The sequence below is a fragment of the Staurois parvus genome, unplaced genomic scaffold, assembly GCF_062004578.1.
Source record: "Staurois parvus isolate SC_StPar_1 unplaced genomic scaffold, SC_StPar_1.0 ptg000298l, whole genome shotgun sequence".
In the NCBI taxonomy this organism is placed as follows: Eukaryota; Metazoa; Chordata; class Amphibia; order Anura; family Ranidae; genus Staurois; species Staurois parvus.
In genome coordinates, this window is record NW_028318094.1 from 7979652 (window position 1) to 8001572 (window position 21921).

General features: G+C 41.5%; 1 protein-coding gene across 3 annotated transcripts in view; it reads left to right on the plus strand.

Moving 5' to 3' along the window:
* ITK (IL2 inducible T cell kinase) overlaps window positions 1–21921 on the plus strand; it is an 85067-nt gene that overhangs the window by 46126 nt on the left and 17020 nt on the right. The window contains exons 5-12 of one of the 3 annotated variants that reach the window (XM_089682844.1): window positions 466–506; window positions 4537–4667; window positions 7469–7534; window positions 9943–9997; window positions 15622–15701; window positions 19532–19665; window positions 19770–19844; window positions 20413–20584. In XM_089682844.1, the coding sequence (XP_089538970.1) occupies window positions 466–506; window positions 4537–4667; window positions 7469–7534; window positions 9943–9997; window positions 15622–15701; window positions 19532–19665; window positions 19770–19844; window positions 20413–20584 (754 nt within the window). Of the gene's footprint in view, window positions 1–465; window positions 507–4521; window positions 4668–7468; window positions 7535–9942; window positions 9998–15621; window positions 15702–19531; window positions 19666–19769; window positions 19845–20412; window positions 20585–21921 lie in introns of all 3 variants that reach the window. The other 2 variants (XM_089682841.1, XM_089682843.1) reach the window with 2 other exon arrangements.

The window sequence follows — 21921 nt, forward strand, 5'->3', positions numbered from 1 at the left end:
TAATTAGGTGACTTCTGAAGGCAATTGGTTCCACTAGATTTCAGATTTTAGGGATATCAGAGTAAAGGGAGCTGAATACAAATGCACACCACACTTTTCAGATACTTATTTGTAAAAAAAATGTTTATTAATAATTTATCATTTTTCTTCCTCTTCTCAATTATGTGCCACTTAGTGTTGGTCTATCACATAAAATCCCAACAAAATCCATTTACACTTTTGGTTGTAACATGACAAAATGTGGAAAATTGCAAGGGGTATGAATACTTTTTTAAGGCACTGTATATTCAGTTAATCTCCTTTAATGTATTCTGATAAAAGTTATTATTTTTAATTAAAACAATACTGAGGCCAAACAGTTCCATCCATTATATAGAATATCCATTTATGAAATGTAAATAAATGCACATTTTTTATGTTTCCATTACCACGCTTATGTTTGATTTTCTGTTTTCTTATTTTAAGGGAAACCACTTCCTCCTACCCCAGATGACAACAGGGTGAGTGTTTTCATGTATCTTCATTGCTAAGACTCTTTTATGTTGAATCTGTGTGCAGTGTCTCTATAACAGTACTATATAGTATATGACAGCGAGCGTCTCACTCTGGCCAATGTAAAGGTATGTCCATGGTGGCTTGCAGCCACTTAAAGCAGTTTGGATGATGCTAGGTGTCAAAGATTACATAAAAGGAATGGTGCTCTATCTTAAAATGATGAGTCTGCACTCGACAGTGCCATAGAGGATATGGGTATTGCAGCCAGTGCTGCTTTTTTATTTTACATCTCCAGAGCCACTGTTTTTCCATTTTTTGAAAGGTGGAGTTGGGATTTAACTACTTCAGCCCCAAGCCTATTCTGACTCTTCTCTCCTACAATTAAAAATAAGCATTTTTTTGCTAGATTATTACCCCCCCCCCCCCAATGTTGTGCACAAAAACACAACATACTTGCCAACTGTTTATTAAAATATAAAAGATGATGCTACATCAGGGCTTGACAAATTTCCTTTGAATCTAGGAGCTAGCTAAATAAGTTAGGAGACAGTTTTTCAAATCAATTGTCCGGGGCCCAGAACTGCATGTCTGGGAGCATCGGGCTATAAGAATTACTCACTCCTGATGCCAAATGAAAAAAGACTGAAATTACAAATATATATACTGTGTGTGTGTGTATATATATGTATATATATATATATATACATATACAGTCAGGTCCATAAATATTGGGGCATGGACACAATTCTACCATTTTTGGCTCTATACACCACCAAATGAAACGAACAAGATGTGCTTTAACTGCAGACTGTCAGCTTTAATTTGAGGGTATTTACATCCAAATCCGGTGAACGGTGTAGGAATTGCAACAGTTTGCATATGTGCCACCCACTTGTTAAGGGACCAAAAGTAATGGGACAATTGGCTTCTCAGCTGTTCCATGGCCAGCTGTGTGTTTATTCCCTCATTATCCCAATTACAATGAGCAGATAAAAGGTCCAGAGTTCATTTCAAGTGTGCGATTTGCATTTGGAATCTGTTGCTGTCAACTCTCAAGATGAGATCCAAAGAGCTGTCACTATCAGTGAAGCAAGCCATCATTAGGCTGAAAAAACAAAACAAACCCATCAGAGAGATAGCAAAAACATTAGGCGTGGCCAAAACAACTGTTTGGAATATTCTTAAAAAGAAGGAACACACCGGTGAGCTCCGCAACACCAAAAGACCCGGAAGACCACGGAAAACAACTGTGGTGGATGAGCGAAGAATTCTTTCCCTGGTGAAGAAAACACCCTTCACAACAGTTGGCCAGATCAAGAACACTCTCCAGGAGGTAGGTGTATGTGTGTCAAAGTCAATCATCAAGAGAAGACTTCACCAGAGTGAATACAGAGGGTTCACCACAAGATGTAAACCATTGGGGAGCCTCAAAAACAGGAAGGCCAGATTAGAGTTTGCCAAACGACATGTAAAAAAGCCTTCACAGTTCTGGAACAACATCCTATGGACAGATGAGACCGAGATCAACTTGTACCAGAGTGATGGGAAGAGAAGAGTACGGAGAAGGAAAGGAACTGCTCATGATCCTAAGCATACCACCTCATCAGTGAAGCATGGTGGTGGTAGTCTCATGGCGTGGGCATGTATGGCTGCCAATGGAACTGGTTCTCTTGTATTTATTGATGATGTGACTGCTCACAATAGCAGCAGGATGAATTCTGAAGTGTTTCGGGAATATTATCTACTCATAATCAGCCAAATGCTTCAGAACTCATTGGACGCCGCTTCACAGAGCAGATGGACAATGACCCAAAGCAGACTGCAAAAGCAACCAAAGAGTTTTTTAAGGGAAAGAAGTGGAATGTTATGCAATGGCCAAGTCAATGACCTGACCCGAATCCGATTGAGCATGCATTTTACATGCTGAAGACAAAACTGAAGGGAAAATGCCCCAAGAACAAGCAGAAACTGAAGACATTTGCAGTAGAGGCCTGGCAGAGCATCACCAGGGATGAAACCCAGCGTCTGGTGATGTCTATGCGTTCCAGACTTCAGGCTGTAATTGACTGCAAAGGATTTGCAACCAAGTATTAAAAAGTGAAAGTTTGATTTATGATTATTATTCTGTCCCATTACTTTTGGTCCCTTAAGAAGTGGGAGGCACATATGCAAACTATTGTAATTCCTACACCGTTCACCTGATTTGGATGTAAATACCCTCAAATTAAAGCTGACAGACTGCAGTTAAAGCACATCTTGTTCGTTTCATTTCAAATCCATTGTGGTGGTGTATAGAGCCAAAAATGTTAGAATTGTGTCCATGTCCCAATATTTATGGACCTGACTGTATATATATATATATATATATATACACACTCACCGTATATATAGTGATTTTTCTCCTTCACTGATGTGCGCTAATGAGGCTGTACTGATGGGCAGTGATAGGCTACACTGATGGGCACTGATGAGGCTGCACTAATGGGCATTGATGAGGCTGCACTAATGGGCACTGATAGGCAGCACTGATAGGTGGCACTGATGGGCACTCATAGGTGGCACTGGTCGGAAGGCACTTATGGGTACTAATAGGTGGCACTGATGAGGCTGCACTGATATGCGGCACTGATGGGCACTAATAGGTGGCACTGATAGGCAACACTGATAATCAGGTTGGATTTGTTCTGTTACATAACTCAAACCTTAGTGGGGAAGGGAGGTAGATAAAAGGAATTGAAGCCATAGCCAGCTGCCCCACGCTCCCCGTCTACTCACCGGCGGTAAGACAAGAGCACCAGATAAAACCCCTCAGTCAGAATGGCTGGCGGCCATGCTAATCACAGCCCCCCACCAGAGGATGGTGTTGGTTCCCACAAACAAACGCTGTGTCCCGCTCCAGTAGGCCACAAATCTGCGACCTCAATTACCAGCCAACCTGACCTCTTGGTCCTCACACCTGCGAGGGGAAGGGCACATGGGGAGACTAAATCCAGACTGCTGCTGCAGTGTAGCAAAGGCGCCAGGATGCAATTTCCAGTAGCCATATTGAACTGGCACCTGGGATTTGTCGAGCCTTGTGTTACACTGAGTAAATAGATACCTAACATGTCAAGTTGCTTGTGGAATGGCAACACAGTACTTAAAAATCTACACAGGGGATGCTTTACAGCTACACAGGAGGTCTGGTGCTAGAATTATAGCTCTCGCTCTGACATTTGCGGCAAAAGCTCACGTGTGGTGTGATCATCGTTTACGTATGTGTGCAGGACCAAGCCCTGCATTCACATTTGTGAACGAGCACAGTGAGATGGGGGTGCGTTAAAAATTGTTTTTATTTATTTATTTTTACACTGTAACTTTATTTTTTATCACTTTTATTGCTATCACAAGGGGTGAGCAACATTAAAAGCATCTACTCAAACCAAGATCAGTTTTATCAGATGCTTTCACAAGCCAGTAATGACTCGTTTACATCTGAGAAAAACTGGAAATGACAAAATAGACTGTAGAGAGTTTCTTAAACCATACACGTTTGAGTCCCAGGCTCCCTGGTGGGATGGGAAAGCCAGGGAAGGCGGAGGAATTTGGTGGGGAGGGGAGAGTAGCTGCAGACATCATCCAGGTATAACCACTTCAACCTGGTGATGTATGGGTACATAGCTGAGGCTGAAGTGGTCAAAGTGAACTCAAGGTTTGTTTATACATTGTTGATGGTTGGTTGGTAGGCAAGAAAATATGTTCTCTTGCATGACATGCAGAGAGAACCAAAACCTGATGTACATTAATATGACAATATAGCAGGATTGAGTTTGGAAAATGAAAAGGCACTACAATGGCTGGACAGAACATTAATTGCCAACAGACAACTATTTCTGAGTGCCTGATTTATGAGATCAGCTTTTTTTGCATTACAGAGGACCTCAGCCCTATGCAAATAGCGACACCTGTCACTGAGAAAAGATTTATCTGACATGAAAACATAGTCACTTAAACCAATGTATTTCTTTTTGGCTTTCACATCTCCAGATAAGCAATCTAGAGCCAGGCTGGTCACTGGCATTATACGATTACACAACAGAAAATCCAGAAGAGATGGTACTATGCAGAGGAGAAGAGTATCTGTTACTGGACACTTCTGAACAGCACTGGTGGAAGGTACAGGATAAAAATGGGTAGGTGGACACCAATGAATTTACACAAATCATGTTTCATGAATTTCAGGGTTTATTTTTGTGTAAAAATGGGTTTAATGTAAATGTTTTTACAGCAGCATACTTACTGAAAATCAACGTATTCATCAAACGTGGCCCCTTCCTAGTCAACTTTACCCCCCACATATCCAAAATCTCTGTGCAATTGCAGGTGAACATCCACCAAAATCTAAAGGGGTTCTGAAAAATTCAGCCATGTTGGCAGAAGGGCCTTATATTTGCCATCAATCCCTCTCCCAGTGTTTGCAGTACATTATCATAAGTACACTGGTTAGTTTCTGGTACAGAGATGTTGAGTCTGATGCCCCACACTAACCCCTTTTACACTAAGCACCCTTAGGAACCTTAGAGCAAAACTCCAGCCAAAGGCAGCTGCCTTCTAAAAATGCCAATTAATTGTCTTGCTGTCTTAAGTTCATTATTATCTGAGTCACTGACCAGACCAGAGCTCCTAATTTGTTGACTTTATGAATGACACATAGAATGATAAAGCCATAGGACTAAAGTGAAGGCAAGGCAAAGAAGATATTAGTAATGACAGCATATTGCCTCCCCAGCCAATTTTTTTCTTAGTTTTGCATAGAATGGGGAATGGGGAAAATTTCTTCCAGGTTCCTGTTTATATCTGTGACCTCATTGGGTAGATTTTCTCACACTTCCTGAATGTTTGTGACACCAAGACAAAAAATAGAAGGTTGCAGTAAAATCCTGACAGAAGGTCTAACCATTTAATACATCATTAAAAAACAATATAAAACTTCTTGGCTGTGTCTTCTGTGTCAGGAACCTTTTCACTGTAAGATACCAAAATTGTTGTTAATGTTATTGTTGACAAAGGTTCTCCAAAATTTAAAATTTCTTTCATTTCAATTTTAAGTGTTAAATTAAAAGAGAATAAGTACAGGCATAACATTAGTAAGGTACACAGGAGCATTTACTACACATAAATAACTTGATGCTGAGGAATATTACATATACCTTAATCAAAGTCATTATATAACACAGTTTTATTAACTGCACCACTTACCACCTCACTTGAAAGACCACCACTGAGCCAACACCCTACCCACCACCATCGTGTAGGTACCCCAGTCTCACTGCCAAGCTTGAAACCCCACCACCACCATGCCTTCACGTCACGTCTCTCTCCCAACCACACCTGGCACCCCCATCCTCCTTCCTCACCACACCTGTACACCAACCCACGCTCTCACCACCCCCTGCACCCAACCCCCAACTTCCTTCCACTGCTCTCACCACCCGTCCTGCATGCCCCTTCTTAACTTGCCACTACACTGTGCTATTCAGCATCTCAGTGTCATACCTATCTACACTCAGCCCATTTAACGAGAGGGGTCACACATACTAGTCATTATATAAGATAGTTAGAGCAAGGTTTACTGCAGATCCATAAGGCTATGAATTTAGGCCTGGTTCACTCATTTGAATGGGGTGCTGTGCCTGTGTTTCACGCAAGAAAAGGGTGCATGCACCTTCTCAAAAAAGCATCCACAGGGAAACACATGGTCTTTTTATCCGCTTCGGGGGGTTGCAGGTGCTGGAGCAGATGCAATTTCTACACCAACAACGAGGCCAAAGCCTGCAGGCTAGTGTGAACCTAGCCTTAGATTGGACTTCTTTAAGGCCCTTACCAACTGGTAATAATTTCCTTTTCTTTATAGAGCCCAGTGAGTGTGAAGTATAATAATGCAAGTGTACAATCCAAACGTACACATTCCTGCATTAAAAATGCCTGTGTGTATAAGTGGGTGCTGTAGCGACCATCGGCTAGAACCGAACAGAATCAGCAAGGGAGGATGTCACCAGCACACCGAGGATCACCAATATGGCTCCAAAAGTTTTAATGAACGATCACATAGTTACAGCAAGGCAACGTTTTCAGAGTCTTGCAGGACCCCTTCATCAGGCATATGACCACATGCTGGCGACATTCTCCCTTATTATTATTATACAGTATTTATAACGCGCCAATAGTTCGCTCAGCGCTGTACATTACAAAGGGGGACAGAACACGTGACAGAACAATACCAATACAATGCAAAACATGAGGGGATCGAGGGCCCTGCTCTTTTCGAGCTTACAATCTAGGAGGGAGGGGATGGTGGCACAGGAGGAGATAGCTGTGGGGGATGGAGTGGTAGAAAGAGTGGAGGAGGTCGGCAGGTTAGCAGGGGGTGGGGTAGGCTTCCCTGAAGAGATGGGTTTTCAGGGTGTGCCTAAAGGAGAGGAGAGTAGGTGATAATCTGATGGGTTGGGGCAGGGAGTTCCAGAGGATGGGTGACACCCTGGAGAAGTCCTGGAGGCGGGCATGGGAGGAGGAGACCAGGGAACTAGAGAGAAGGAGGTCTTGTGAGGAGCGGAGTGTGCGTGCTGGGCGGTACTTGGATATTAGGTCAGTGATGTAGTTTGGGGCAGTATGGTGGACAGCTTTGTACGTCAGTGTTAGGATTTTGAATTTGATCCGTTGCGCAATCGGAAGCCAGTGGAGGGATTGGCAGAGGGGGGTGGCGGAAACGGAGCGGTTGGAAAGGTGAATGAGTCTGGCAGCCGTATTCAGGATGGACTGAAGCGGGGATAGCCAGCAGCGAGGCAGGCCAGTGAGGAAGGAGTTGCAGTAGTCGAGTCGTGATATGATGAGGGAGTGGATGAGCTGTTTAGTGGTTTCTGGGGTTAGGAAGTATAATAATATCCCGTTGAGGTGTTTTTGAAGTATAATAATATATTTATATATTTTGTTTCAGGCATGTGGGTTATGCTCCAAGCAGCTACTTGGCAAAGCAAAGTGAAGATAGTCTCCTGGCCTATGAGTAAGTAACAGCATTTAGATTGGGAAATATAAAAACGACTAGTAGAAAAAGTAGTCCAAAGTGGCATTATTTAAAAAATGCATATACAGTATGTTTCCATTACCGGCCCTTGCTAAATTTTCTTTGCGTAGTTTATACAGTTTATGAACAGGCAGTACATTTTCTTTAATACATGATTGGGGAACAAGAGAAGATTGTTCCTGTTCTGCAATTAAATTGTATCTACTGTTTACATACAATGTAAAGGTTTTGCATAAAGTAATGAGGGGTTAGAACCTCTGTCGGGTCTTTGTTAAATATCTGGGCTAGGTATATTTATCCTCTCTAGTTGTCCTGGGGACTGAGACAGAAAGGGATGGGAAATCCACATTTTTAGAGATTTTTTTTAACAGAACAAGAGGTGAAGGAAAACCTTCCAATCGCAGTACCTATGCCAGTGACAAGTATCAAAAAAGGGAATTCCAAGCACTTTGTAGAGATATCCCCGTGCTTCTTGCTGCATCTCTGGAAAAGGAAGTAAAGGCAAATCTCCCAAATGGGAAACAGGCAGCAAAAAATAAAGTGAGATTTGTTTTAATCCTTCCCTACTCTACTAAAAAATAAGGATTTGACTATACATACACTTTTTTATTAAAAAAAAATTTTCAGAGCAGCCTTCAGTACATGACCATACAGAAGTGCACCCTTTGATACACCAGCCTTTCTTAAGATGTACTTTGACAGCTGGTTCTTTTTACTTCATACCTTTATGGACCTCATTGCTTGCAGTCTTCAAAGTGTACAGGATTCAATACATTTTTTTCCAGATAACATTAAATCTTAGTAATTCCTGCAATTGCTACATACTGTATTTATCCACTGATGTCCTGAAATATTTGTATAAAGCTTTTTAAACAGAGTATAGCCTTCCTAACTGAAGGTATGTGCATGCCTCTTATCCAACACAAACCCACAAAGTAAATGGTTGACTACTCATTTTAGGGTAGCACTACCCCCACAGGGGCTGCTTGATAATGCTTATCCCCAGTTTTTGCCCTGACCTTGCAAGCCTCCTGACACCTCTGACACTCTGGGTTCAAAGATATATCAATAGTATAGAATAATGATGCAAGAGACAGAGTTTTTTAGTAACACCTCTATATTAGCCTTGTTCAAAAGAGAAAGCTACAACAATGGGTTTAGGATATACAACCCCTGTTAATGCATAAAAGCAGAAAACTAGGAATCCTCTCCTAGGTAAAATAGGAATGGTGAAATCCGCTGTCTTCTGCTAGCAATGGTGGGGCCCATAAGCATTAGTGAATGCTGGTAATTCAATGAAGTTAAACAGGTAAGCTGTGGTTCTGCTCAAAGCAACTGAGGAGTAAAACATGTCTGTATGCAGTGTCTCTAGAATGATGACAGAAAGAGGTTGGAAATCCAGCTGCTCACCAATCCCATTGATGACATGGTCTCCTAGGAACAAGAGTTCTTGCCCAGGCTCTTGGCTGTTTGCAAGGATGTGCAGAATTACTGTCTGATAGCCTGTCAGCTCAGCGACCAGAGATGTCTGTGTAAAGATTGGACAGTGACAGTCCCAATGCACAGAAGCTGATGCAATTCCGGTGCAGCGATCTGCGTCACAACTAATGTGAAGAACTGATGTGAAGAGCTGAATTGATGTGAAGAGTCCCACAGCAGTAGGCCAGCAATCTGTCTCTGGAGGAGAACAGCAGTCCCCCTGGCTTCAGCTCTGAATCCCGCACCAAGAGAGCCAGGCCCTTGCTGTAGAATATATCTGCTTTCCTAGCATCCTTCTTGTTCCCCAGCTCTCTGGTAGCTGTAGTTCAATCAGTATTCACAAATACAGTATGTATTGGCTATAGGACTACGGATCCCAAGATCATCTGCTTTTAGAAAAATTGAATCCACTCTGCTAACAGTAAGTGATGTAGCAGTCTCAGTACTGGGCACTAGGGGGAAAAGGATTAATTGCAGTATCATCTGTAAATGTCCCTGAATGGCATAATGATATAGCCAGCACCTGGCTACACCAGTTTAGTGGATGGGACCATGAAAATAATATTTTTTCTTAGTCCCTGCACCAACTGTTCATCCAAAACCATTGATTTATGGCATACATTTAAACTAATATTATAGACTCAGTTGACCCTAGGAACAGAAAGAATGTTAATGATTCTAGCTCAAAGATGGATAAGTCCTTTATTTAAATTTGGAATTTTGATGAATCATACAGATATCGTCTCTTTTTAGAAGGCTGTACTCTCATTTGCACTGGTTAATTGAGGAAAGTTTTAGCTTTGTTTACCTCACTATGCCCTGTCTTGTTGTATTTTGTTGTAAACCATCTTGCAATTCAATTTTGCTGGCCTTGGGATTAATGTGTAAATGCGCATCTTTGTTTTTAGATGGTACAACAGGAAAATTAACAGGAACCAAGCTGAAAGGCTTCTGATTGACCAGGCAAGTTCTAATTTTTATAATTATATTATAAGAATCTTTGGCAGGTATTCTGGTTTCAAAGTAAGTTCAATATTTGAATTTCAGTTCCCATGCGCCGTTTCTAGTTTGGCTAAAGTTACCTACAATTACAGTATGTTGCTATATACCAGTTTTCATCTATTAGTAGATCACTTCCCCTTCAGGCCTTCAGGTAAATGCAGTCTGCCTAAACCTACCGAACTCCCTTCATAAATCACCTACTATTAGTTGGTGTAAAATGTACCTGTAATGAGAAAAGTTAGGATTTATATTCACCTCGCACCGCACCTAGGTGAGGGTGACCTCACACTCCTTTAGGCCAGATTCGGAGAAATACAGACCAATCCAATGCACATGCCCATGAGAAGCCACTTGCCACATATCATATTAATTAGCACCATGCCCAGCTCAGCCAGGCCATCTTCCTTGTATTTAAAGTGGAACTACACTGTATCTGAGCGCCACAAGCCAAAAACACTGTTTAATTCATTTTTAAAATTCAAAGCAAACTCACCCATCCATATATGTTTCCATGTTCTATTTTGCTGAGAAATCTCTTTTAAAAACATCTCCTTACAATTTCTGGTCATGGCCATCATGAAGCATTTACTTCCTGGAATCCATCTGCCCTCAGCTCAGGCATGCAGACAGGATGGTGTGCTTACTTGAGAAAGCTCCTCCTACCTTCCTGCAAACTCCTGGGATGTATGACATCAGTTGCCTAGGCATGAAAACCAGCAAGTAACTGAAGAAATATAAAAAAAAAAAGTTTAAAACAAGCAAATATAATACACCTTTCTATCTGTTTACAAATACTAGCAGTATAAGGATTCAAAATAGTCGATGCTGCTTGAGCGTGTGAAGTTCCACTTTAAGCTTAGCTCATTCCCTCAGGCATGGCCTGAGTAACAGCTAGTTTTCTTAGTGCCAGATCCCTCGATCTACCCAGTGTACCCCAGTGTGTCCATGTGTTCTTGGCTTCCTTTGAGGACTCCTAGTTTACCCCCAGTGCTTCCATGTGCCCCTGGCTTCCTGAGAGGATTCCTGGTGTACCCCCAGTGCTTCCATGTGTTCTTGGCATCCTAAGAGGATTCCTAGTGTACCCCCAGTGCTTCCATGTGTTCTTGGCATCCTAAGAGGATTCCTAGTGTACCCCCAGTGCTTCCATGTGCCCCTGGCTTCCTGAGAGGATTCCTAGTGTACCTCCAGTGCTTCCATGGGTTCCTGGCTTCCTGAGAAGATTCCTAGTGTACCTCCAGTGCTTCCATGTGTCCCTGGATTCCTGAGAGGATTACTAGTGTGCCCTCAGTTCTTACACGTGTTCCTGGCTTCCTGAGAGAATTCATAGTGTACCCCCAGTGCTTCCATGTGTCCCTGGCTTCCTGAGAGGATACCTAGTGTACCCCCAGTGTGTCCATGTGTTCTTGGCTTCCTTTGAGGACTCCTAGTGTACCCCCAGTGCTTCCAGAGAGGATTCATAGTGTACCCCCAGTGCTTCCATGTGTTCTTGGCTTCCTAAGAGGATTCCTAGTGTACCCCCAGTGCTTCCATGTGCCCCTGGCTTCCTGAGAGGATTCCTAGTGTACCTCCAGTGCTTCCATGGGTTCCTGGCTTCCTGAGAAGATTCCTAGTGTACTCGCAGTGCTTCCATGTGTTCCTGGCTTCCTGAGAAGATTCCTAGTGTACCTCCAGTGCTTCCATGTGTCCCTGGCTTCCTGAGAGGATACCTAGTGTACCCCCAGTGCTTCCATGTGTCCCTGGCTTCTTAAGAGAATTCCTAGTGTACCCCTGGTGCTTCCGTCTGTTCCTGGCTTCCTGAGAGGATTCCTAGTGTACCTCCAGTGCTTCCGTGTGTCCCTGGTTTCCTGAGAGGATTCCTAGTATACCTCCAGTGCTTCCGTGTGTCCCTGGTTTCCTGAGAGGATTCCTAGTGTACCCCCAGAGCTATCTTGTGTCCCTGACTTCCTGAGAAGATTCCTAGTGTACCCCCAGTGCTTCCGTTAGTCCCTGGCTCCCTGAGAGTATTCCTAGTGTACCCCCAGTGCTTCCGTGTGTGCCTGGCTTCCTGTGAGGATTCCTAGTGTACCCCCAGTGCTTCCACGTGTTCCTGGCTTCCTGAGAGAATTCCTAGTGTACCCCCAGTGCTTCCATGTGTTCTGGCTTCTTGAGAGGATTTTTAGTGTACCCCCAGTGCTTCCACGTGTTCTGGCTTCTTGAGAGGATTCCTAGTGTACCCCCAGTGCTTCCACGTGTTCCTGGCTTCCTGAGAGGATTCCTAGTGACCTCTATACTCCTAGTGTTCTACTTTCTATGAGATTCCCAGTGACCTCATATATTCCTATTGATCCTGTAGTTGGACCCCCCCTTGTTCGTAATTTCTGCTTGCAAGTGTCTCACAGTGCTCTCCAGTGGGATCCCTATACCCCCAGTGTCTTTCATCCTGTCCACAGTGATTATCAGTGTATTTTCATTAGCAAACTGTAACCTTTCACTTGTTGTGATCTTTGAGCATTCCATTGTCCTTGTGCCTGTTTCCCCTGTATTGGTTGAACTAGGTGGAGTAGTGCCTTTTTTTCAACCTCACTAATTATGTAAATACCTTTGCCAGCTTTCAGCCTTGCAGCCACTCTGTGATCTCCTTTGAATTCCCATGGACTATTTGTTAGCATCACCTGTCTGCAGTCTGCTTCAGTGTATTTCTCCCAGTGTATTTCTGTTCTGTTCCTGCTTGATGTCCCTGTGCACCTGCTCCCAGTGTATGTGTGTTTCCATGCATGGCCATCAGCTTGGGCTGTACTCCCTACTGTCTTGTGATCCCTGTGCCTCAGTGCTGGAAGGGATTCTTATATGCTTATCAGTCCTTAATTCCCAGTAGCTGCCTACTTTGGGGAGTCAGAGAACCGTAACCTGGGAATTGTCTGCAGTGCAAACCATTTCCACCCTCAAGAACTCTGGAGAAGACCCAGGCAATTTGAGCGGATCTTGCATTGTTCTGTAAGGTCTGGTTTAGGTCAAAGTAGGGGTAGGAATGAAGAGTGCTGGATTTTGTAGACTGAAGTTAGACCAGGTTAGGTGATTTTTTTTTCCTGTTTAAATATACAGGATCCATATTTGGGTTCTTGTGTTTTTATTTTAAAAATGGTAGCACCAGGTCAAACGTTCTTACCCAGATTGATTTATTTATCAAACATATTCATTAAAGTGTTACTAAACCCACAACAGTACAATCAGTCTGTATATGCAGTAAAGCATGCTTGTTATACTCACTGTAAAACCTAAGGGGTAGTTTCTCCACATTGCGTAAAAAGGTTTTTTGATCCTGTCTTCTCTACTCCTCCCCTTATTCTACTGTCCCCAATCCATCTGCTGATAGTACAGCGCTCTAGGAGTTACTCTGCACATGCTCAGTTTAGTGTGTGTAGCTAGAGAGGTTTTTGTTCTTGTCAGAGTGCATATGATCAGCACAGGGCCAATAAGCACTGTCCAGACAGAGGGTTAGGGGTCATGCAACCTCATAGGACAGTCAGAGGAGAATGAAAACTCCTCCTACAATATTAACCAGTGCTCAGCTGGACACTGATGAGAGTCACAAGACTGCTATATACTGCTGATGAGAAAAAGTAATTAGCAGTTTATATTTACTAAAATAATTGCATTTCCATGTTGTGTGTACTGTGGGAGACCAGGTATAGTGAATGCAGGGTCCTGGGTTTAGTAACATATCTAAACAGTCAACATATTTTGAGGGTGCAAGGGCCCCCTTAATCAGGGATAAAACCATACATGCAAAGACATCATAAACAGTATTCAAAAGGTGGATAAGATAGGATTAAAAGTACATGATTTATATATAAATTTCATAGTGTCAACATGTAACTAAGTATAGATAACTAAATATAATAATTTAGACAGTAGAAAGTTGTCCACAATAAAAATTGTATTTTTGTTTTGCTGATAAGTCTTGAATGCCTAAACCTTCAGTCACACTGAATCCGACTTTGAAATCGTGCGACTTCACTTAAATTCGCACAATTTCAAAATTAGATGTCAGTCTGATTTCAGGTGCGACTTGGAAGACATCTGTGCAACTTCACGTCTCACCTGAACTTTCAAAAAGTAGCGCATGAAGTACTTTCAAAATTGATGCATTATGACTGCTTCCATTGCGGAAATGCGGTGCGACTTCGCAGCGGGGTTACTGGGGACTAAATCAGTTTTTTATGGTCTACAATGGATCAAATACAGCATGCCATGGTGATTTTTTGGTAAAGTATGCAGTGACTACTGCTGGATTGCTATAATGTAATTTAAAGCGGAGCTCCACCCAAAAGGGGAAGTTCCACTTTAAGTCTTTGTCCCCCACTCCCCATTAAGGATTGCCACCTTTGGGGAGCGGGTACCCGAATTTGACAGGTACCCACTCCCATTTTTTCTGCGATCGCCTAGGCCATCGGATGCAGAAGTTGTCCTCCCCCTCTCCCTCCCTATAGTCTTCTGGGACATGTTACAGGTCCCAGAAGGCTACGGGGCCATTCACATGTGCAGTGGGCACCCGGCTGTGAATCCGCAAGCTGTCACAGCCGGGTGCCCACACTGAAGATGCCGGCACCAGGGAGAGAAGACGGCCGATGATACCAGCCGTAGTGAGGACACTGCTGGACCGAGGGACAGGTAAGTGTCTGTATTTTAAAAGTCAGCAGCTACAGTTTTTGTAGCTGCTGACTTTTTTTTTTCAGGTGGAACTCCACTTTGAGTATATATGAAATTGCCATTTAATAATTGATTTTTTGCTAAAATTTTATTTGCTCAAATTAACACTCCATATCTGTATCTAAGGATATTTAGATAGTGCAGTAAATTAGTAAATGGAGAAACTACTCTGGTAAACACAGGTTTGACATCCTTTGGTACAATAGGATATTCACACAACTATGTAATCATTAGGTTACTAAAACAATGCATACAACATTAAGTATTAAGGAAAACCTCATAGTGTATGGGGAATAATAATGCCTACTACCCTGAAGTCATACATTCCTCAACAGCAGTATGTTAAGAGTTGCCATGTTGTCCTGTAAAAGCTATTCACTAACTCACTATTCACACTTTGTATGCTCATTGTCATTGTGGGCTATTTACTAAAACTGGACAGTACACAATCTGGTGCAGCTCTACATAGAATCCAATCAGCTTCCAGGTTTTATTGCCAAAGTTTAATTGAACAAGCTGAAGTTAAAAGCTCATTGGCTATCATGCACAGCTGCACCAAATTCTGAGCGCTCTGGCTTTAGTAAATCTCCCCCTGTATGTCATTGCTCGTTTCAATTCATTCCTTAGCTTTTGTAGTTTAAATACACATATACGGAATAATTCAATATACTGAGGGGGGTCCGCTGACCAAAATGCAGCAAGCCCTAATAATGAATTAATATTTGTCGTTGACTGCAATCAGCCGAAATCTGATTGGCTGTAATGGATAACTACATTCTCTACCTAATGAATGTACATTCTGCTGATGTAATAAGATGTCCATCATTGCTTGTTTGTAGGATGCTTCATCTGCTGTTCTGTTTTATTTAATTTATTTTTATGATGTTCTGACATAGGGGAAAGAAGGTGCTTTTATGGTTCGGGACTCAAGACATCCAGGAGTGTACACCTTGTCCATATTCACTAAGTCTCTAGGGTAATACCACTTATTTTCTGTAACAAACTAACTGTGCATAGGATGCTTTTGCATACAAAGTAACAGTTCATTGACATATAGATCCAGAATCCAAGAAGTTCTAACCTTTATGAACCTGAATGTTCCAGCTGCTTTCCCATCCCTCCATCTATCCCCTAAAGGCCAGCAGTAAAATGTACCTAAAGCCAAGGTCAAATCTGTAATACATTGCAGCTTACCATTTATTAGATGTGGTGGCAGAATCCTATTTTTTTCTGCTTTTTTCCATTTATTTTCATCTGATAATCATGCCAGTAAAACACTTCCTTTCCCAGGGTGACAACACATATTTGCTGTATTTTGTCTATGGGGGAACAGCACTGATGCCCTAAAACAGGATTACTGAATGCCTCCTCTATTTCCTTTTCCATAATAGAGGGGAGGTGTTCTGTAGTTCACTGGGAAAATGGGAACAATATTAACTGATAACAGTATAGCAGAGGTAGAGAGGACAGGAAGTACATAAGATTTATGGATGGAACAACAGGTTTCTTTTTTTCGCACTGATCCAACAGACATAACAAAACATTTACAACGGCATGTTTAGCTCTTTCACGGGAAAGATCAATCAAACCAAAGATCAAAACAAAGCTTGACACCCAAACCCAATTTTGCAACTTTGACATGTGTTCCATTGAGTCTGTTCCGGGTTAGGGGCGGGCAGCGCAATGGACACAGTGGATTGGCACTCCCAGTACCTGGCTGCTTTGAATGGCCTCGGGACTGTGTGATAGTTATGCAACCACATGATCACAATGTCAACAAAGCTGTTATGAATGAATGGCATTCACAACAGCTGTGCTTATTATACAGTGATGCTGTGATTGGCCCACAGCTATCACATGGTATCTGGGCCAATCACAGAAACCTGTACCATGTGATTAGCTGTAGCCAATCACAGACCACTAGTATTCACAGCTGTTATGAAATTAACCCATTCATGCCATCCAAAACATTGCTGTTACAGTGATTGTCATTGTAGCAGCAATCAAAGTTAAAAAAAAAACAAAAACCCTGATATGTGAAAAAAAAAAAAACATTTAAAATTTTGTTAAAAAATTTAGAAAATTATTTAAAATTTGTATTTATTTATTTTTATTTTTAACATACTATCAACAGCCAGTGTCCCTGATCAGTGCCACACCAGTCATATCATATACTGCACTGGTGACAGAATGTTAAAAAAAAGTTGTGAAAAAAATAATTTTATTTAATTTCTTCCTTTTCAAAATCATTGTGACAAAATAATTATTTCAAAAAACTTGCCAGGCCTCTTACTAAGCACCTTTTAGGCTTTTAGAACCCTTAAAGGGCCGAGAGATGGCCAGCACCAAGGGGTTAAGGATAGGGCACATATCCAGCAGTTTATTAATTTTTAATCTCTGTTTCTAAAGACAGCGATTGCTCCTGAGCATGGCTCACATTTCCTTGTCTTTTTGCTTTAGCTTCTACAACCCCATCTTCTCAGACCATGCAGAGAGGAGTTGCTGTCAGTATACCATCTGATCTGCCTTGCAAATGTAGTGCTACACCCATAGGAGCCGCTAATAGTGTTGGGTCCTCTGTTCTCACCTCACTCTGTATTAGGCCTCAACCCCTCTGACACCTCAGGTTATGCCAGCTTTGGCAGCTTCTATTTGCAAACTTTGCAGTACCTTAAGATCAATCTTTAATCAAACTCAAGACTATACAGTAGGTAACAGCATACATTATCTCTTGAGAAGTAGGTGTACAGAGTATAACAGTACAGGATGTAGTAACATATACATTTTACTTGCAATGTGCACCAATAATAAGAAATGAACTTTTACACGTGACGCGTAAACTGCAGCTTGCGCACAAATGTATGACAACAGATGATTACTGTAGCAAGAGTATAATGCTAAGATGTCTGGGCGTGCCAATGATGGGTTAAGCTTTAAACAAAAATGATATAGATATATATACAGGTGAAACTCAAAAAATTTGAATATCGTGCAAAAGTTCATTTATTTCAGTAATGCAACTTAAAAGGTGAAACTAATATATGAGATAGACTCATTACATGCAAAGCAAGATAGTTCAAGCCGTGATTTGTCATAATTGTGATTATTATGGCTTACAGCTCATGAAAACCCCAAATCCACAATCTCAGAAAATTAGAATATTGTGAAAAGGTGCAATATTCTCGTCTCAAAGTGTCCCACTCTAATCAGCTAATTAAGCCATAACACCTGCAAAGGGTTCCTGAGCCTTTAAATGGTCTCTCAGTCTGGTTCAGTAGGAATCACAATCATGGGAAAGACTGCTGACCTGACAGTTGTGCAGAAAACCATCATTGACACCCTCCATAAGGAGGGAATGCCTCAAAAGGTAATTGCAAAAGAAGTTGGATGTTCCCAAAGTGCTGTATCAAAGCACATTAATAGAAAGTTATGTGGAAGGGAAAAGTGTGGAAGAAAAAGGTGCACAAGCAGCAGGGATGGCCGCAACCTGGAGAGGATTTTCAGGAAAAGGCCATTCAAAAGTGTTGGGGACTTTCACAAGGAGTGGACTGAGGCTGGAGTCAGTGCATCAAGAGCCACCACACACAGACGGATCCTGGACATTGGCTACCTCTTGTCAAGCCGCTCCTGAACAACAAACAACATCAGAAGCGCCTTACCTGGGCTAAAGAAAAACAGACTTGGTCTGTTGCTCAGTGGTCCAAAGTCCTCTTTTTTGATGAGAGCAACTTTTGCATCTCATTTGGAAACCAAGGACCCAAAGTATGGAGGAAGAATGGAGAGGCACACAATGCAAGATGCTTGAAGTCCAGTGTGAAGTTTCCACAGTCTGTGTTGATTTGGGAAGCCATGTCATCTGCTGGTGTTGGTCCACTGTGCTTCATTAAGTCCAGGGTCAACGCAGCCGTCTACCAGGAGATTTTGGAGCACTTCATGCTTCCTTCCACAGACAAGCTTTATGGGGATGCTGACTTCATTTTCCAGCAGAACTTGGTACCTGCCCACACTGCCAAAAGCACCAAAACCTGGTTCAATGACCGTGGGATTACTGCGTTTGATTAGCCAGCAAACTCGCCTGACCTGAACCCCATAGAGAATCTCTGGGGCATTGCCAAGAGGAAGATGAGAGACATGAGACCAAACAATGCAGAAGAGCTGAAGGCTGCTATTGAAGCATCCTGGTCTTCCATAACCCCTCAGCAGTGCCACAGGCTGAAAGCTTCCATGCCACACCGCATTGAGGCAGTAATTGCTGCAAAAGGGGCCCAAACCAAGTACTGAGTACATATGCATGCTTATACTTTTCAGAGGTCCGATATTGTTCTATGTACAATCCTTGTTTTATTGATTGCATGTAATATTCTAATTTTCTGAGATTGTGGATTTGGGGTTTTCATGAGCTGTAAGCCATAATCATCAAAAATTATGACAAATCACGGCTTGAACTATCTTGCTTTGCATGTAATGAGTCTATCTCATATATTAGTTTCACCTTTTAAGTTGCATTACTGAAATAAATGAACTTTTGCACAATATTCAAATTTTTTGAGTTTTACCTGTATATTATTTATTTGTATTTTTTTAACAGAGTACACATGTATAAACATAATGAAATCTAAACAAATGACCCAAACTATTCAATTTCAATTTAGATCTAAGCTTTAGAATATCAAAGCAAACTGCAGATTGTATGCAAATGGTCGGTTTAAATAACAATAAATCACAAATGTGCAGTAATATCAATGTTTTAGAAACATGCGATGTCCTTTAACGTCTCCTTATATGTTTGTTTTATTATCCTGACAGAGAGGGTATTCACACAGTGAAGCATTATCGTATTCGGCAAACAAATGACTCTCCCCAGAAATACTATGTGGCTGAAAAGTTTGTCTTTCCCACTATACCCCAACTCATCAACTACCACCAACACAACTCTGGGGGTATGGATTTATGAAAATCATTATAATGTAGTAGAAAGATAGATACTGTAGATAGATAGATACATTTGTTAGTATCGTTTATCACATCTTTGTTTTGCATATAGGACTAACGTCACGTCTTCGTCATCCAGTCTGCTGCTGGAAGGAGAAAACCCCTGTCACAGCTGGACTGAGCTATGGTGAGCTTCCTTGTCAAATATTTTATTTGGTTATACTGCTATTGATGCATGCATGAAAAGTAAAATTTAAGATTTGCTGTCCTCTTGACCAGGTCAGACTTCTTGATCTGCTAGCTAAATGGCGGAACTATATTTTTAATATATATTACTCATATCGGTCAAAAAGCTATGGATTCCATCTTTGAAATAACAGAGATAAGAGCAACATTTACCACATTCCCTAGACTTCTTTATTTTGGCTAGTTGTGTGCCATGAGGGTCACCACATTACAACCTGACCAAAACCGTCATAACTGGACAATCTTTGTTCAACCAACTTTAGATTTACCAAAACTATGTAACATGGGGACCTATATAACCTGTCCAATCACTCCATGCAGTCAGGCTCTTGTACTTCATAGTTGTTAGTAGATCTGATGGACCTTGTGCAATAAGAATGTGACATGTGTGGTGAGCCTAACTGTTCAGGTCATATCCATCAACCAAACACCAGTCTTTCACACTAATCCTTCAGTAGTATTGTTGCATGTGCTTGAGTTAAATGTAATCAGATTTGCTCTCTTTGCAGGTAAATGGGAAATTGACCCCACCCACTTGACTGTTATTCAGGAGATTGGCAGCGGACAGTTTGGAGTGGTAAAGCTTGCATCTTGGCAAGGGATGAAAAAAGTTGCCGTGAAGATGATTCGGGAAGGGATGATGTCAGAAGACGATTTTGTAGAGGAAGCCCAAGTCTTGATGTAAAGAACTGTTAAAAAATTCAGAGCAATGCAGAATTTTGTGATGTGGAATATGAAATGTTCGAAATATGAAATATTCGAAATATGAAAGGGCAATGTCTGAAATAGAGGCTGGGCATTACACATGTGTGCATAGATACAAACCAAAGAGCCAACAGATGGACTCATGAAAAAAAAAATTTAGTAATGAAGTAAAAACAAAATAATATACAAAAGTAAATGGCGAGTGCTAGAGAGTTGAAGCTGCTTGCACTAAAAAGGAAGTGACAAACCCAAAATGTAAATGTATGAAAACAGTGCAGCGTATGAAACATATATCTAAATTATGCAAATAAGTATGTGATTACCAGAATAAATATATGAATAACTGAAGTATTGTAAATCAGTGTTAATACATAAATAGTACTCATTAAAGTGCCAAGTACAATAATATAAAAAAAAGTCCTTCTAGTGATAGTCCTATAGAAATCTCCAGTGAAACAATATCAAACAGTGCTAGATCCCAAGAAGTGCTCCTCTCCTGTACAAGGTCAAGGTTACAACAAAATGGCGCTCGTAATTTGATGGGGCGCCTACAAGCTATTTAAGCAGAGTTGTCCTGACGTCAACATTGGGTGTATCCCTGAGGACATGCGTGTGCACAAAGTGCGACGGGTGGAGCCTACGTGCTGATGTCACGCCATCATTTCAGAAGTCCAGATCGGCTGCCATCTTGGCTCCAGGTCATACTGATAGCGATATTGAGTTGAGGAGTGTGAAACGGAGGTTCCCTATTAGTTGAGTTACAGGCTATTGACCAAGTGGCTTTCTTGTGAGTGCATGGTGGTGGAGGACCTTGCACAGGAGAGGAACACATTTTGGGATCTGTTTGAAATTGTTTCACCGGAGATTTCTAGACTATCACTAGAGGGACTTTTTTATGTTATTGTACTTCGCACTTTATTGAGTACTATTTATGTATTAACACTGATTTACAATACTTCATTTATTCATATATTTATTCTGGTAATCACTTATTTGCATAATTTGGATATATGTTTCATGCGCTGCACTGTTTTGATACATAAAAACAAAATAAGGCTGTGAACAGCAATATGTAAACTGCACAAACCCATAGAATGCTATAAGAAATATCCCTCTATTGATCCTACAGTAATACTCAGGTTTGAGTGGTTGCTTTGGCTTTCTGCACTTTGCACATCTGTGCTGCCATTTGCATTGTGTTAATGGTCAAAGCACAGAGTGGAGATTGACTGGCTCTCTTTAGCAAATAAGCATTTTCCCCATTCCTTACCCCTTCCTATTTCATTGATAGACTTTTTAAACATACATGTGTG